Below are 15,932 nucleotides of genomic sequence, written 5' to 3' on the forward strand. Positions count from 1 at the left end.
CTCTGCCCTACCCAGGCTGACCTGGGGAGCCAGCTAGCAGCAGTAGTGTCTGAGTTCTGTGTGTCAGGATAAGAATGTCAAGACACTGTTATTTGGCAGAGAACCCTGGGGCCAGAGACCCCTGCGTGTGCATAGTTAAGCCTGGTTGTGATGCAGCGGGCGGGGCAGGGGGTGCTACCCTGCTTGGTTAGGGGGATGGCGGACTCCTTGGGGAATGCCGCCTTCCTCCCAATTGAGGCCCCAGTCCACACTACCTGGAGGCCTGGGCCTCTTCGCCCCACCTCCCACTTTTTTCCTTTTCCCTTTTAGCAGCTTATAAACATCCTTCTCCCATCTTTTGGCTCTTTTCCCAGAAAGGGGCTGTTCAGGGCTCCTGGAGGCCAGGAGAGAGGCGAGCTCCTTGGGCTTGAGAGGAGAAGGGCTGCTGGGACTGGGTTCCCCCACCCCTGCCAGGACGACAATCACAGGTGACTCCCTTCCGGCCTGGACTGGGGCTGAGCTGTCCCCAGGCCCCAGCGCCTGCTTCCCTGAACCCCCCATGCAGGAGGGGTGGTCTCCTGGGGACAGGTCCCCACCTCCCGTGGTCTCTGCCCCAGCGATGGAGAGCTCAGGCTTCCGCCTGGACCTAGGCGCGACCTCGGGCTCATGACTTCAGGTGCTCTGAGCTTCCCGTTTCCCCTGTCTAAGGCGGCTTTATGAAACCATCGCCAAACAGGGGTTGCTCTAGGTCTCCTCTGGCCAGATGAGTCAGGTGGGGAGAATGTCTCAGAAAAAAAGACCCAGATGTGAGCCACTGGGGAAGCCAAGCACACTGGGGTACCATTTAAGCCCCACACAGGAGAGGTGGGGTGAGGCACTGGTGATAAATGCACAAGCGGTTTCATCTGGTGCCTCGGAGCAGAGGGTGCCACCAGAACTGATTCTGCCCCCAGGGGACAGCTGGCAATGATGAGAGGAGACTGAGGGGGGCATGATGCTCCTGGCATCTATCTAGTGGGTGGAGGCCAGAGATGCTCAAACCCTACCGTGCACAGGGCAGCCCTGCCGCCCAGGATGGTCGGGGCTGGGGGTTGAGAACCCTGGTCTGGAGTTTGGCTTTTCCAGAATATTTGGGTCCCCACTCTCCTAAGTCTTCCTGCCCACCTTTGTCATCCTTCCAGCATTTGCATCTTCTCATCTTCCTCCCCCACCATCAGCGTTCACACATCCACATGTGTGCACGCATACACACATGCTCCCAGCTCCCAGGATCCACAGACAGCAGGGTTTTCACATGCACTCGCACACAGGAAAATCTGGGAAGTCTGTCTTGCCTTAATTCAATAAAAGGCCTGGGGTTTGGCAGGACATTGTGTATCTGAGCTGCAGCTTCTTGCAGGATAGTTCAGGCTCCCTGGGATTCCAGCTGCTGCTGCTCCTCTCCCTTTTCCCCTTCCCCCACTTCCTAGGCCAGAGGCCCAGGGAGGGCCAGGTTGGCAACACCCCACTCCTCCTCCCCCTTTCTCTAACCACCTCGCTTTCCATTCCTGCTGATAGGAGGCTGGGTCTCCTAAGGAGCAGGTAACCACCCAGCATGAGGCCAGTGAACTGTCTGGAGCAGAGGGTCCCGGTCAATCCCCCATTCCAGGTTTTCTGCTGCCCTTGCTTAGGGTGGGAGGGAGCGGGAAGGAGTTGGAAATGGGGTGCACTTGACCCAGCGTAAAGCCACCGAGCTCTGCCTGGAAGGTTGGAGGGCTCTGGGGAGCCTACTTCCCTGCAGAAGTGGCTAGAACCCCTTGTGGATAGGGTGGAGGTGCCAGCAGAAGGCAGACAGTGCTTGGGGGACTGCCATCCCTCAGTTCCCTTCCCCCACCTGAGCCAATGGAGGGGCATGGGGGCGGGGTGTGCTGCAGAGCAAAGGGGATGCGTTTCAGTATCTCTCTCCTCCCACCTCTGCTCACTCCCTCTTTGGTCACGGTTTTGATAGACTCTGGGGGTGGACTTCTCAGCCCCCCTTTATCACCCCACTCTAGTCCTTCCTCAGGGAGCCAAGAGGTGATATCAGGCCCTGCCTCTCATCTGAGAGTGACCCCAACACCAGAGCCCCGTCCTCACTTTGAGGGAGCCCTGTACAGCCTCCCCGAGCCCACAGCCTGAGGGCATTGGAGAGGGCCATCTGGAATGAGTACAGGAGACGCCTCAGGGCCTCCCTGTGGGCAAGAGGGGCGTGGCCAGCCACCCTGTGCCTCCTGGGCACCACTTCCTAGCGCGTGCCACCCTCTCAGGCCATGCCTTTGTGGGGGGCCTGCCGCTTGCAGAGCCTGCCCCTCAAACCCTGCAGCTTAAGAGCAGTCTGGACCAACAGCGAGTGGCCAGCAGCGTGGTGTCCAGGGGGCCTTTTGGAGGAGCCCAGCCCAGCCCCATATATGTGACCCGTGGTGCTTGGGCAAGGCAGTCCTCTCCGGCTGCCCCGCAGGCTGGCAGGAGGATTGGGAGAAGGATTGGGGGGCCAGAGAAGCGGTCAGGCTCAGTCCGGAGTCCAGAGAAGCAATCTGCACTGGCCAGGGCCAGAGGGGTGTGTGTGGGGCGGGGGGGGGGGCGGGGGGGGCGGGCAGCCTCACCTCAGCTAACCTCCCCGCTAAACAAAGGGACCTTTCTCCGTGCCCGCCGGGGAGGGTGTGCCTGCCCGGCCGCCGCCACTGCAGAGCGCGCTGGTGTGGTGTTCTTTTTTCCCTTCCTGACTTTTCGCATTTCGCTCCCTCTCTTTGGTTCTTGATCTCCGACTTCTAATCTCCATGTTTCACCCTTTGAGAGGGTAGAGGGGACAAGGAACTATTCCTCTTCCAGCGTCTATCAAACGCAGAGGCAGGTCCCCCAAAGGTGGGGACTGTGTGGGCGTGTGGGGAACACTCCTGGAGTCCTGCCGCCGCAGGCTCGCCCACACCCAGGGCAGCCCCCGCTCTGGGGGAGGCGGGCGGGGGGCTCAGAGCCGCGGTGGCGGCTGCGCAGAGTGGGCCAGGGCTCCGTGGATTACACCTCCCCCCCCCCCCAGCCGTGCACCTGGCAGCCCCCCGCCTCCCGCTTCTCCTCGCCTGCCATTCCCCGGCCCCCTTCTCTCCGGCCCCCGCACCGCAAGCTGTTCCTAATCAATGAGAACGGGAAGCTCGGCCCTCACATCACATCACGGGATGTGCTTGGCAGCCGCAGCCACGGGAGCCGCTCGGGCAGCACAACCCGGGGTGCGAGTGGCCCGGGCTTGTCCGGGTCCTTCCCTTTCCTACTCTGGCCTCGCGGTGCGCAAAGGGCACCCAGGCCCCTGGAGACCCGAGCGGGCGGTGTCCAGGTTCGTCGCCCCCGGCCCCTACGCTGCCGACCCTGGGCAGCTAGTGTTAACTCGCTGCGCCACCTAGCCGCGGCGTCCGGGAGTGCAGCGCGCGGCTCGCTTGGGGTGCGGCCCGTGAGCCCCGCCGCCCGGCTGCCCCGGGAAGCCGCCTTTGGTCTTTCAGGGCGTGGTGAGTGGGGAACTTGGCACTCACAACGTGGATATCGCTTCTGTCCCTTCAGCAGCCTGGACTGCCCAGTCCTGATCCTGGGTAGCTGCCTCCTCCCAGGTGCCAGGCTCCGTATACTGGGCACCCAGGCTTCCGGAAGGTGCCCCTGGGCTGCTCCTCAGGTTCGCAGCAACCCTGAAATACAGGCTCCTGGGAGCTGCCCCGCCTGGACCCATCATGCCTTCCATATGTATGTTTGGCGCTTTATAGTGTATCACTTCTCATCCTCTGCTCACATCGTTCATCTCGCCCTGCAGCCGGAGGCAATGCAAGCCTGAGTTGTGCGGCACAGGGAGGAGTGAGAGGAGTCCCGGGGGACCTGCTGGGTGCCCTATAGCAGCAGGTCTAGGAATTGGCTCCTGATTCCAGGTGCTGGCTCCTTCCAGCACCCAGAGCTCTTCAGTGTCTTGGGAGGCCACCTGCCCACCCCACCCCATTCTGCCCAGCCTGGGTTCTCAGAGCTCCAGGTTGGAGCCAATGGTCCAAATTCCTCATGTCTCTTTTGGACAGTGGCTGCCTGAAGGCCTCCAGGGTGGGGTGTCTTCCCTTCACAGGGAGACGCTGGGTCCTTCCGAATGTCAGCCCAGCTCTCGGGCATGGGGGCCAGTGTGCTCAGCCCTGTGCACTGGCCCACTTCCTTGGGTGTGAGTGTTAAGGGTTGGGTCTGCAGGAAAGATGTCCTCTCCTCATAGGGGAAGGTGCCAGCTACCTGGTGCGTCTGTCCCCTGGGTGGTTAGTGTAGCCACGGTTGAACGAAGCATGTAGAAGGGTCTCTTCAGAGTCTTGTTACCCACTGCCGCTGTGCTTTGAGGTGTGAGGGACACAGTAGTAAAAAACACCAACAGACCGTGACCCCAAAAGGGCTGTGGTCAGACGGGGTGCTCCTGGCCAGGACGCCCCAGCTTGGGAAGCCTGGTGGCCAGGTCCTTGGGGCGTCTCCCACTCTCGCAGCCCTGGCCCAGCCGGAGGCCCTCAGTCTGGGTGGGATTGGAATGGAAGGGCTGCTGGGCTTCCACTTGGACATGCATTTACGGTCATTACTCTTCTGTGAGTCAGAGTCTCTCTCCCCCTCCAAGGCAAGTCCCTAGCAGAGGACACTCCTGTAGGGCCGCCGGCCTGGGAGGCAGATGCTGGCCTTTAGGGGGCTGAGGATGGTAGAGCATCTGAGGCTGGGCGGCAGGTGGCCTTGGCCTGCTCCTGCTTCCCCGTGGGGTCAGTGGAGAGAGGTGTGTTCTCCTCCCTCATCCCTGCCATTCGCCGGCCCACTCAGCCCCCGCTCCGTAGGCGAGGCGGTGCTGAGTGCGGGGCCTTCCCTTACACAGGCCTGCGAGTGGATTTCCTCTCCGTGGGGACTTGCTTCTCGAACCACCCTCTTTTTCTTAATTATTTTTCCCTTCTCTGCACCTCCTCCTGGTGCTCTGCTTCCCCAAAACATTGTCAGAGGGTCTCCCCAGACCCTCGCCCTGCTGAGCACCCTTCAGGCAGATGCTGGCAGCTGGATGCAGCCCAAGCAATGTGCTCAGGAAGCCACTCCTGAGTATTTTTAGGAAAGTCTTCCCCCTTTGGGGTGTTGTTTTTTTAAAAAAAGGAGTCCTCTTCTCCTTTGCGTTCTCTTTCTCTCGGCTTCCTCCCCCTCTCCTCGCCTCTCTGGGAACCCTCCTCTCTTCTGGTTCTTTCTATTGCAGCCTTCTCTCTTTGAACTGCTTTCCTCTGGCTCTGATTTGCTATCTTGGCCCTTCCCTCTCTCTCTTATAGTTTTAATTTTGTCTTTCTGTCTGTCTCTTGCTCTGGAATTTAATGCCTCCTTCTCTCCTTTCCCCAAACTCCTGCCCATCCCAGACTTGTCTGTCACTCAAGTGGTCTCCAGAACGTCCGCCTCCCCTTTCTCATCCGGGGTTGGCATTAGCGTGTGAGGCCGCTGCTCCTTTACAAATAATTAGACCAAGGGCAAGTGTATTTAGGGGATGGGGAGTAATGCCTGGTCCTGGGAGGTAAGGACACTATTAATAGTCCTAAGATCAGCTGGGGGTGGGGGTGGTTGTCTAGCCTGGCCTGGCCTGGGCAGCTCAAAGGGCCAGCAAGGGCAGCACCAAAAATAGAATGAGTGGGGGTGGCGATGGGGGAGCAGCTCTGCAGGCCCCTAGGCTGGATGTGGGCACCTGTTCCTCAGGGCTCCCATCTTTGCTTGGCATGTGGGGTGTAGGGGGGCATTCTCCAATGTCATTCTCTATCCATCAGATTGGGGAGGGGACAAGCTTCGAGGGGCTTGGAGCCACTTTTCTGGACCCGCCATCACATGACTTCTGGCCCCAGGCCCTCCTGGGAATGCTGGCTCCAACTGCCAGCTGAGTCGTGGCACCAGCAGGCGCTGCCAGGAGAGATGCCCGGCCATCGGTGGGGCAGCGCCTGTGCTCATGGTCCTCAGCTCTTTGTAGCCTCAGGGCTGGGCTAGGAAGAGCAGGGCCTTGGCCCTAACACCTTCAGAATCCAGAGGCACAAGCAATTTCTCCCCTTCCCTATTGGCCTGGTCCATCTTCTGGCCTTCTCGTCCCCGGCCTCTCGTCCCCCCTTTTCAATATGGTGACCATTCTGAAACCATTTACTGCAGCTGCTGCTGGGGTGGAGGGACTCGTCTGTAGACGGTGTCCAGCTCTGCCTTTTACTTGCAGAGCAACCTCTCTGCCCCTCTTGGCTGATGGTAATGGGCCAGGCCCCACGGGAGCCCCTTAGCTCACTGGCCATGGTCTCTGGTGTGAGACTCTAAGAACTATACTCTGGGGCAGTGATGGCGAACCTTTTGAGCTCGGCGTGTCAGCATAACTTAACTCTGGTGCCGTGTCACATATAGAAATTTTTTGATATTTGCAACCATAGTAAAACAAAGATTTATATTTTTGATATTTATTTTATATATTTAAATGCCATTTAACAAAGAAAAATCAACCAAAAAAATGAGTGTCACAGGTTCGCCATCACTGCTCTAGGGTGAGCTTAATGTGTCATGAAGAGTATGAGCTCTGTGTGTTTGTGTTGGGGCGCGGGAGCTGAGGGTCAGCATTTGAGCTGAGCCCCGGGGAGCAGTAGCATTTCAGCCAATGGAGGTGTGAAGGGAAATGGTGGCCCAGGCGGAAGGACCACCATTACTATGAGCCAGGCCCTGGGCTAAGCACCTTTTACCTGTTTTCTCATTTATGCATCGCCCAGGAACCCTAGTGGGCGCGTGGTCTCTCTATTTCACAGATGAGGAACAGTTCAGAACCTGGCCAAGTTCACTGGGCCGGTAGGTTGAGTTCACAATGTGAGCTCAAGGGGAACCCCTTGCCACTGTTGCTGGTTGCTCACCTCCATTTCCCCTCACCCTGCTGCTGCTGTGCCCCCTTTTCCCCCTCTGTGCTGGGGTGAGGCCAGACCCCCCTGTGGTGGGGTTTCCTCAGTGGTAGAGCACCATTGTGCCCTCCTTGAGTGGGCACAGGGTCCAGACCAAGGACACCTCCCTGGGTAGGACAAGGACAAGCTCAGGGCGGAGGTGGAGAGGGATCCAGGGCTGGGCCCCCTGCTTTCCTCCATCTCCCTCTGGGCCCCTCCCTTTGCCTCCTTCAGTAACGGCTGCTTCACCTCGTCCCTCTCTGGGCACCTCTAGAACATCCAGATGCTGTTACTTCCAGGCCCTGGGGCTGCTCGCTCACCCCACCGGCGACCATGGAGCACTGATGTCTGCGGTGCTGGGGGCCGGCCCTGGGTCTCCTGCAGATCCACCTGCATCTCCCAGTGCCGCTGCGGGTGGGAAGGCTGCTCTCATTTGTTAACACTGGCCTGGGCGCCAGCCAGCGCCTGGGTGCTGTGCTCTGCACGGAGCTGTGTCCCTCCTCTCTCCTTCGCTGGCCACTGTGTCATCCCGTGGGGAGAGCCACTGAGTACCCAGCTGCCCCGGCTTCAGTGCCCAAGTCCCATCTCTAGTTCTCCCTGGGGCAGGTCTGAGGAAGGTCTCCCGGCAGGTACAGAGCATGCTGAGCCCCTCACTCCCCGGGAGCACCCTGAGGTCCCAGGGATGCTCGCCCGCGTCCAGCCATCTGAGCCCACTCTGCTGGTCTCCTGGGCACCAGATGGACCCACGGACTTGCCTTCTCCTCCCTTCCCGCAGCTTCACTGCAGGGTGGTAAGCCCTGAGCCCAGTCCCTCGCGCCCTGGGGACCGCACAGCACCCAGGGAGGTGGGCTGGGTTGAGGTGGAGAAGGAAGTGCTATTGGTGTCAGGGACCAAGAGTTGGAATGTCCCATCCAGATGCTGGCCCTGTCCTGCCAGCTCCCTGTGGCCTGACCTTCTGTCCCCACCCTGTCCTACCCTTGAGGACCTTCCTGGAGCCCAGGCCCCAGGGACAGCCAGAGCAGGTCAGACCACCTGTGTGCTCCTGATGGGACTGGGCCCCTCTTCCTCCCCGCAGGTGGCTCAAACCAAAGGCTCAAAACCCCTTTGGATCTGTGAGTGGAGGGGGAATGAGAAAAGGAGGGATGAGGGCGATATGGGGGACGTGCCTCCCTACCCTGCCCTTAGCCCCCCTCCTCAGCTTGAGGACTGTGCTCAGGTCAGGCTCCTGTCTCCAACCATGTCGGGGTCTAAGGATGACAGAGGAGGGAGAAACCTCACGGTGGCTCCGGGGCCTGTGCCATGCAAGCTGGCTTGTGGGGGTGGAGCGAGGAGTGGCAGGAAGAAGGGGAAGATCCTAGAAGCCCCCTGGACCTGGCCCAGGTTGAGCCCCACCCCCCCTCTGCCCTCTGGCTGCCCTTCATTCTCAAGGACTTCCTGGTCCCGAGTCTCCTGTTTGCTGAGATGGGGAGAACCCCTCTGTGACCCGTCCTCCTAGCCCCCCATCCGCCCTGCTCCCCTCCTCAGGGTGTCTCAGATTCTGGGACTTAGGTTTCAAGAGGCACAATAGTTATATTCTCCGGCTCTGATTGCTGCAGGCCGGGCCTCTGGCTCCCCTTGAGATTGGGTTTCCAGTGCTCTGGACGCTCCGGAATCACAGAGGGGAGGGGGAGGGGCTGTGCCACGCTGGAGTGGGCCAAGCAGCTCCTGGATGGTATGGGCCCTTCAGAGGACGGCCACCCCAGAACAGAGCACACCTCCCCCCCTGCTTCTTGAACCTCAGGCCTGGGGAGAGCCAGGGGAAGGACAGGTGGACCCCGAGGGCTGTCCTCCCCGGCCCCCAAACGCCAGCGTTCAGGGCAGAGCCAGAGGGGTTTCCTATCTGGCCGGGGGCTTAGCCCAGAGCATGCTGCCACGGTGGGATCACAGCTCTGGCTGCACAGCGCAGTCCACCCCTGCGGGACAGCAGAAAGTGGCTGGAGGCATCTCCCTGAGTGTTTGCATGTGCTGGGGTACGCACGGGTGGGTGTGGTTGAGCCCGGTCTGTGTGCCCCTCTCAACCCTGAAAACTCCCTGCATCGCGATGTGCATGGGGGAGGCCGGCCAGCGAGTTACATGTGCCTTTTGTCAGAGAGTTTGTCTCGGGTGAGAGCTGAGGCAGAGTGTTCCTCGCTGCAGCTTGCAGGAACTCCTCCCTCACCTAGTGGGAGCCATAAATATCTCCCTGCCTGTGACTGGAAAATATATATAAAAACATTGTCAGTCGGGGTTCATGTGCAGCACGGGGCTCTTCCTGGCAGCTGGAGCTTCCCCCTCCAGAACTCTTGGAAACATGCACACGTATGCACACGCACACATGTGCCAACAGGCAGGATCGGGAGAGGAAACAGGGCTGGGCAGAGGGGAAGTGAAGGAGAAGGAAGGACAGCGAGGGGGCGCGGAGTCAGAGAGAAAGGCGAAGAGCTGAACGAAGGAAGTAGGGAGCTTCAAGGGCTGAGAGGGTAGAGCTGGTGGGGGTAGGAAGGCAGTATGGGGGCGGCATTGCTGCTGTTCCAGGGGATACGGAGGGGCCTGAGGAAGAGGGGCTCACACTACCAACCGTGTCTGGGCTGCACCAGGCCACCTGCCCATCCACAAGCCAGCGACACGTGGTGACCAATGACGTGTGCAGGTGAATGCGGAACAGCCCCTCCAGTTCCAGAGCCTTGCTCTGGGGAGCCCACTTGGGCCCACGCGGAGGCAGTCCCGATTGGCCACCTTCTCCCGCACAGTCCTCCCTCCCGGGAGCCTCCTGGGTGGCCAGATCCCCAGGCACCACTGGCGGGAGAGGGCTCTGCCTGGGCGGGGAGGTGTGGAGCGCACGAGTAGCTCAGGTCCCAAGAGGAGGGCGTATGGAGGACGGTCAGCAGAGCAACACAAGCCAGTCTGACCCCCTGGCAACATCCGGAACAGGCTGTGGGCTCCAAAAGGCTCTCCATCCCCAAACCTGGCCCCGGGTCAGGGCCCTGGTGCCTGCCCACCCAGACACAGTGGCTGAACTTGGTTTGGAGGAGGCCTCATGGGATGGTCATCGTGGGAGGAAGCGTAGACACAGAAGGTGCTCTCTGGTCCTCAGCGCAGGAAGGAGGAAAATGGTGAGTTGTCCGGAGCCGAGGGAGGTAACAGTGCCCACGGCCGCCCTGTCCTATCTCCAGTCTCTCCAGGAATTTACGGCAGCTGTGGTCTCTGAAGGGAGGTTCAGGCAGGGGGTCTGGGTTTCTGTGCCGGCCTCAGGCAGGGGGCCCTGCACTGGGGGTCGGTGCTGAGGGTTCCCATGGCTCTGGTGACCAGGCCAGAGAGAAGGCGGAGGCTGGAAAGACGGCCAGGGAACGTGACCCTGAACGGCTGAGGAATCAGAGTGGCAGCCTCCGGGACGTGGGCTGGGTGGGAGAGAATAAAAGAGGGAGCCGGGCACCTGCCCGCCCTGTGCCAGCCAACACCGTCCTGCCCCTCCACTGGTCCGCAGGCCACCAGCTGGCCCATTGTCCCCCGTGAGAAGCAGACACTGGAGGGGGCTCCCCAGTGGCAGGAGCTCGCTCAGGCACGCAGCCTGCCTGGCAGGGACTTCCAGAGGAGAGGCACCCCGCGCTGGATCCGGCGAGGGGGGGGGGGGGGCAGCGGAGAGAGGAGCCGCAGGGCAGCAGTCAGGTCTCCTCCGGTGCTGCTGGCAGGGGGCAGTGCGTGGGGCCTGCGAACAGGAGATAAAGGGTTCAGGCACAGGGTTTTCTCTCGCTAACCGTGGATTTGTGTGTTTGTTCAGCTGGTGGTTCCGATAAGCCCCATTCTGCCAGATAAAAGCCCAGCAGCCGTGAGGCGGGGCCTGGAGCCTCCCTCCTGTCTGTCCTGAGGCCTGGGGTTACCCCCTCCCCCGGGGAGCCCGGATGGAGGGTGTCAGGTGCTGGGGTGCTGTGTGCTCCGAGGGCTGTCCAGAGCAGACCCTGCCTTCAGGGCATGGCTCCCCAGCGCCCCTGGGGCGAGAAAGCTGGCCCCCCTCTGGGCGGGGCAGGTGTCTCTCCCCTCCCCGGGTGCCTGGGCCCCAGGAGCCCACGGCCCTTCTGTGTCCCGCAGCCGCTGGCCGGGTGCCCGCCAGCCCCTCCCGGCTCCGTCCAAGGCACACTCCCCAGCTGACGGTGGGCACGGGCGGCTGCCATCGAGCACTGTCCCCGTGGGGCAGGCAGGGGTCCACTCTTGCTGAACTAGAGGAGCCCTTGGGCCTGGGGGCTGCCCGTGGGGGCCTCAGCCGCCCTGAGGGGAGCAGCGTGTCCCCAGGCCCCGGCCTCGGCCCTCCCGGTCCCCTCCTCGGCCTGGTCGGGAGGAAGCAGCTGGTGGCGCTGGAGCAGGACGGGGCCCTGGCCGCAGGGCTGGCTTCTGTGCCTCGGAGCCTGGGTCCAGATTTCCAGGGTCTGCCTTTGTCCAGGACGGAGCCGAGCGCCAGGCCGGTGGTGGCCGCGGGCGCCAGCCGTAAGATGGCTGCCAAGGCGAACATGGCTGCCAGCAGCGGGCAGCGCCGCCCGAGGCGCGTGGCGGCACCTCGCCCCCTCTCCCCGCCTGCCCGCCTCTCCACATGGAGCGAATAGGAAGAACAGCGGCAGCGTTTGGGGCCGTGTCCGGGTGTAGAAGGGTTTCCTGTCTGTCTCCCTGCCTGCAGCGTGTGTCTGCCTCCGTCCTGCTCCACCGCCATCTCTTTGTCCGGCTCTCTCTGGGCCCGTCGCTGAGCTGGGTGTGTGCGTGCGGGAGGCAGGCCAGCGCCGCCGCTGTGGGGGGACCAGGCCACTCCGTGGGGTGGACATCAGGGTCTCCTCCACTGACCCAGGTCTGGAGGGGTGGGTGGCAGGGACCCCCGGGCAGCGGGCGCTGGAGCCTGTGCCCTTGCTGGGCTCCACAAGCTGGTCTGAGGCTCTGCCCCTCCCGCGTTAGGAACTGGGGAAAGGGCGGCCCTGAGAGGCAGCGGCTGGCTAGGGCTAGGATTATTTTTGGGGCTTAAAAAAAAATCTAACAAGGTGCCCTGGCCGGGTATCTCAGTGGTTAGAGCGGCGCCCACTATGCACAGGTTGCGGGTTCCATCCCTGGTCAGGGCACATACAAAAGTCAACCGATGAGTGCATACATAGTGGCACAAATGGATATTTCTCCCTCTCCCTACCCCTTCCTATCTCTCTCTCTCTAAAATCAATCAATCAAAAAATGTTCTTAATCTAATAAGGTAGAGGATGGGGGGAGGGGGCCTGAGGCCGTCCTGAGGCAGCTGTCCTCTCCCGCTGGCCACACTGAGGCAGGTGGCCAGGAGCGGAGCCGCGGACGGGCCTTTGCTCTGAGAAGCTGCTGCGCTGCCGCCAGCCCCGGTGGGGGCCCACGCTGCCCTTCAGGAACCTCCTCGCTGGTCACTCCCCAGTGTGAGCAGCTCAGCAGTGAGGCTGGTGGGGGCCAGATTGCCGGCCAGTGGACTGACCGTGGGGTGATGGGTGAGACCCGGAGGCAGGATTGCTCCAAAGAGTGGGGCAAAGCCCTGGCAACACCTGTCCCCGGTTTTCCCAGTGCCACCCCCATGTTGTCCCCCAGCAAGCAGCTGATTCTTTACCCAGCGCCTGCCTTCCTCCTGCCCCGCAACCTGCCCTGGCCCCCCTCTGCCACCCTCTCACCAGCTGTCGTGCCCAGGCAGGCATTCTGGAGGTCCCTGTTGTGCCCCTGGCACACAAAGCTTTGAGGACCTGGAGGGCGGGGCGGGGGGCTTTCCCAAGCTCAGCAAAATATTCACACACACACTCCACCCTGCCCCCAGCCCTCTGTGAGCTCCCGCTGCACAATGGGCCCTTGTTTCGGGGCTCCCTCTGAGCAGCTGTGGCACTGGGGCATGAGACAGCCCAGACAGGCTGGCACAGAGCGGGCGACAGCGTCAGGGCGGACCTCCCCCCTCCGTGTTGCCAGGCACTGCCTGTAAGCAGAAAGGTGAGGTGGGGGTGGCTCAGGCAGACAGGGCTGGCTCTAATTAATGAAGTGCGGGAAGCCAGGGGCCGCTTCTCTGGGCACTTGAGGCGGGCGGAGGACGGGGAGCCCTTGGGTCCATTCCAGCTGTGCAGAATGGTCGCTGGCTTCCCTCCGAGGAGCTCTCCCGGCCCTGACTGTCGGCCGATGCTGCTCACCCACTGGTGACTTTGTCCCCAGGGCACATGGGGCAGTGTCTGGGGACACTTTTGGTTGTCACAACTGGGGTGCTACTGGCATCTAGTGGGTGGAGGCCGGGGGTGCTGCCAAACCCCTTGCAGTGCCCGGGCATCCCCACTGCAGGAGGGTGTCCCTGGAAACGGGGCTGGCGAGGGAGCCGTGTGTGGGGCACTTTGGTCTTGACCCATCTTCCCCTTTGTGTCTCCCGCAGAATCCGGACAATCAGATAGTTCAAACCAGCAAGGAGATGCGGACATCAAACCACTGCCCAACGGTCAGTGCCCTGCCCACCTGCCCTGCTGCCCACACCTCCCTGACTGCCCTGCCCCCCAGGCCCTCCTGTGCCTCCCACCAGTTCCTCCCCTTTACTCAGCTGTCCCTCAGCTGGATTTTGGCTGCCAGCTCGAGGGGAGGGAAGGGGACTCACCTAGAGCGCACCCCCTCTTCCCTGGAGACCCAAGGGCCCCTGAGGGCCATCCTGGGGCTTGGGAGGGAGCAATGGGAGGTGGGAGAGCTGTGAGGAAATGCAGGCAGCCCCTCCTGGCCTGGCCCCCACTCACTCATGGCTCTTTTCCCTCCTCAGGGCACTTAAGCTTCCAGGACTGCTTTGTGACTTCCGGGGTCTGGAACGTGACAGAGCTGGTCAGAGTTTCACAGAGTAAGTGAGTCCTTCCTTCCTGGCCAGGGCCCAGCCAGCAGGGATGGGGTGAGGAGATGGCCCCCTGCGGATGGATGGGGTCTTGCTGGGCCCAGGGGCCAACAGGGCTTCCTGGGACATTGCCGGCCTCCTGGGCACCAGGCTGAGGGGAGCAGAGGTGTCCAGAGAGGCCCATGTCTAATCTCCACTTTGGAGGGAAAAACAACAGCGAAGGGCTCTTCTCCAGCGAGCCCAGCCTCGGGCCTCCTGCACCTGCAGGCTCACCCGTCATCTCTCGCTTCTTCCCAGCTCCTGTCGCCACAGCATCAGGCCCCAACTTCTCGCTGGCGGACCTGGAGAGTCCCAATTACTACAACATAAACCAGGTGACGCTGGGGCGGAGGTCCATCACCTCCCCTCCTTCCACCAGGTAAGCCCCGCACCCCTGGCCTCCCCCCTCCTCCCCCCCAACCCCGACCGGGCCATCTCCGATGTGGTGGGCAGCTGTGCCACAGTGCCCTGGGTGCTTCAGAACGTCACCCCTTGTGGAGGGCACTGGCCCTCTCCCCTGAACGTCCTGCTTTGTACTGTTGTGGGCACTTGGCCCTGGGAACGCAGACCTACACAAGGCCTGGCTCTGCCTGGAAGGCGCTCCCTGTGCGGGTCCGAGAAGGTCTCTCTCTCGGGGATGGACCTACCGGGGGCTAGTAAGGGCACGGGGTGGACGCTCCAGCTGGAGAGAGCAGCTTCCGTCCCAGCCGAGTGGGACAGGCTGGTGGGACCACTCCCTGGAGGGCTGTGGAGGCCAGAGGAAGGTGTTTAGACTAAAAACGCACTGACGCGTTTTCAGCAGAAAATGCCGGGGCTGTGTGCTCAAGAAAGCACCTCCAGCAGCCAGGCAGGACCGGCAGCCAGGCTGGAGGAGGGCCCAGGTCCTGGAGGTGGGGCAGTGCCATGAGAGGGTCGGGTGTAGCTGAGAGATGTTTGGGGGTGGACACAGTAGGCCCTGGTCAGGGCCAGTCGTGCAGGGCAGGGTGGGATCCTGTCCCTTTAAAAAACAAACAAACAACTGGACGTTTTGGTTCATGTGAGGGTTGGGGTGTTCATTTTGATCTGCTTAAATATTGCATCAAACCATTATAATATCTTCGTGTTTCTATCCTGACGGTGGGGGTTGTGGCACCCCCTGGCCTGTGCCTCAGTTGTCTCACCTTGACCCTGGGGGCTGTGGGGCCAAGAAAGCATTTGAGGGTGTTGCCCACCCCTTTGACTTAAGCAACTCGATGGATGATGGTATCAAGGACGAACGGAGAAGGTGATGGAGGAGGAGCAGGCAGGCGGGGCCAAGGGGCTCTAGGGCTGTCCTGGGGGTGGACACGAATGAGTGCCCAGCAGTGCTGCTGTCAGCGGGCACCTGCTCCCAGCTCAGAGGGCCGTCAGGGCAGGCTTCCTCGGCCCGAGTACCAGTACCTGGGCCACCCCGGGCCCGCCTGATCCCGCTCCTCCTTCCCCAGCACCACCAAGCGCCCCAAGTCCATTGATGACAGCGAGATGGAGAGCCCGGTCGACGATGTCTTCTATCCCGGGACAGGCCGCTCCCCAGCGGCTGGCAGCAGCCAGTCCAGCGGGTGGCCCAACGATGTGGATGCAGGTATGGGCGCCGCGAGGCCTGGCCCCGAGCCAGGGCAGCCCTGAACCTCGCCTCCTCCCTCCGTTTACCTGGCGACTCTCCCACGGGTTCCCCCACTGTCAGTGGCACTGCCTGGCTTCTCTCCTCCCCGTCTTCCAGAGGAAGGCAGTGCCGGCTGAAGAAAGGAGCTGAGGCCAGGAGCTTGGCTGCCTCGGTGGGCAGCAGAGAGCCACGGGCGTGGCAGGAGGGAGGCGGAGGCCTCCGGTGCCCTGCAGTGGGGCTGGGGCTTCCCCTCCAAAGCCTTCTCAGGCTCCTTCTCCTGGCATTTCTGTAGAAAGGTTGCCCCGGTTCTAGAGTCTCGGGTGGTATAACCAGTTAACTGCCATGCGTCCGAAACAGAAACCATCCCTGCGTCTCTAGACGCCTTGGCGTGCAAAGGGTTAAAGCGGCTTCTCAAACTGGGCACTGCTGACACCGGGCTGGGCCCTTCTCTGAGCTGCGGCATCCTGTGCACTGAAGCGTGTTGAGCAGCAGCCCTGCCTCCCCCCACTAGATGCCAGTAGCACCCCCC

General features: G+C 61.8%; 1 protein-coding gene across 5 annotated transcripts in view; it reads left to right on the top strand.

The window, feature by feature from the left end:
- NFIX (nuclear factor I X) overlaps nt 1-15,932 on the top strand; it is a 95,358-nt gene that overhangs the window by 58,158 nt on the left and 21,268 nt on the right. For all 5 annotated transcript variants that reach the window (XM_059696547.1, XM_059696548.1, XM_059696546.1 and 2 more), the window contains 4 exons: nt 13,306-13,368; nt 13,678-13,752; nt 14,041-14,161; nt 15,246-15,382. In XM_059696547.1, coding sequence (XP_059552530.1) covers nt 13,306-13,368; nt 13,678-13,752; nt 14,041-14,161; nt 15,246-15,382 — 396 coding nt within the window. The remainder of the gene's footprint in view (nt 1-13,305; nt 13,369-13,677; nt 13,753-14,040; nt 14,162-15,245; nt 15,383-15,932) is intronic.

The sequence above is a fragment of the Myotis daubentonii genome, chromosome 5 (genome assembly GCF_963259705.1).
Source record: "Myotis daubentonii chromosome 5, mMyoDau2.1, whole genome shotgun sequence".
Taxonomy (NCBI): Eukaryota; Metazoa; Chordata; class Mammalia; order Chiroptera; family Vespertilionidae; genus Myotis; species Myotis daubentonii.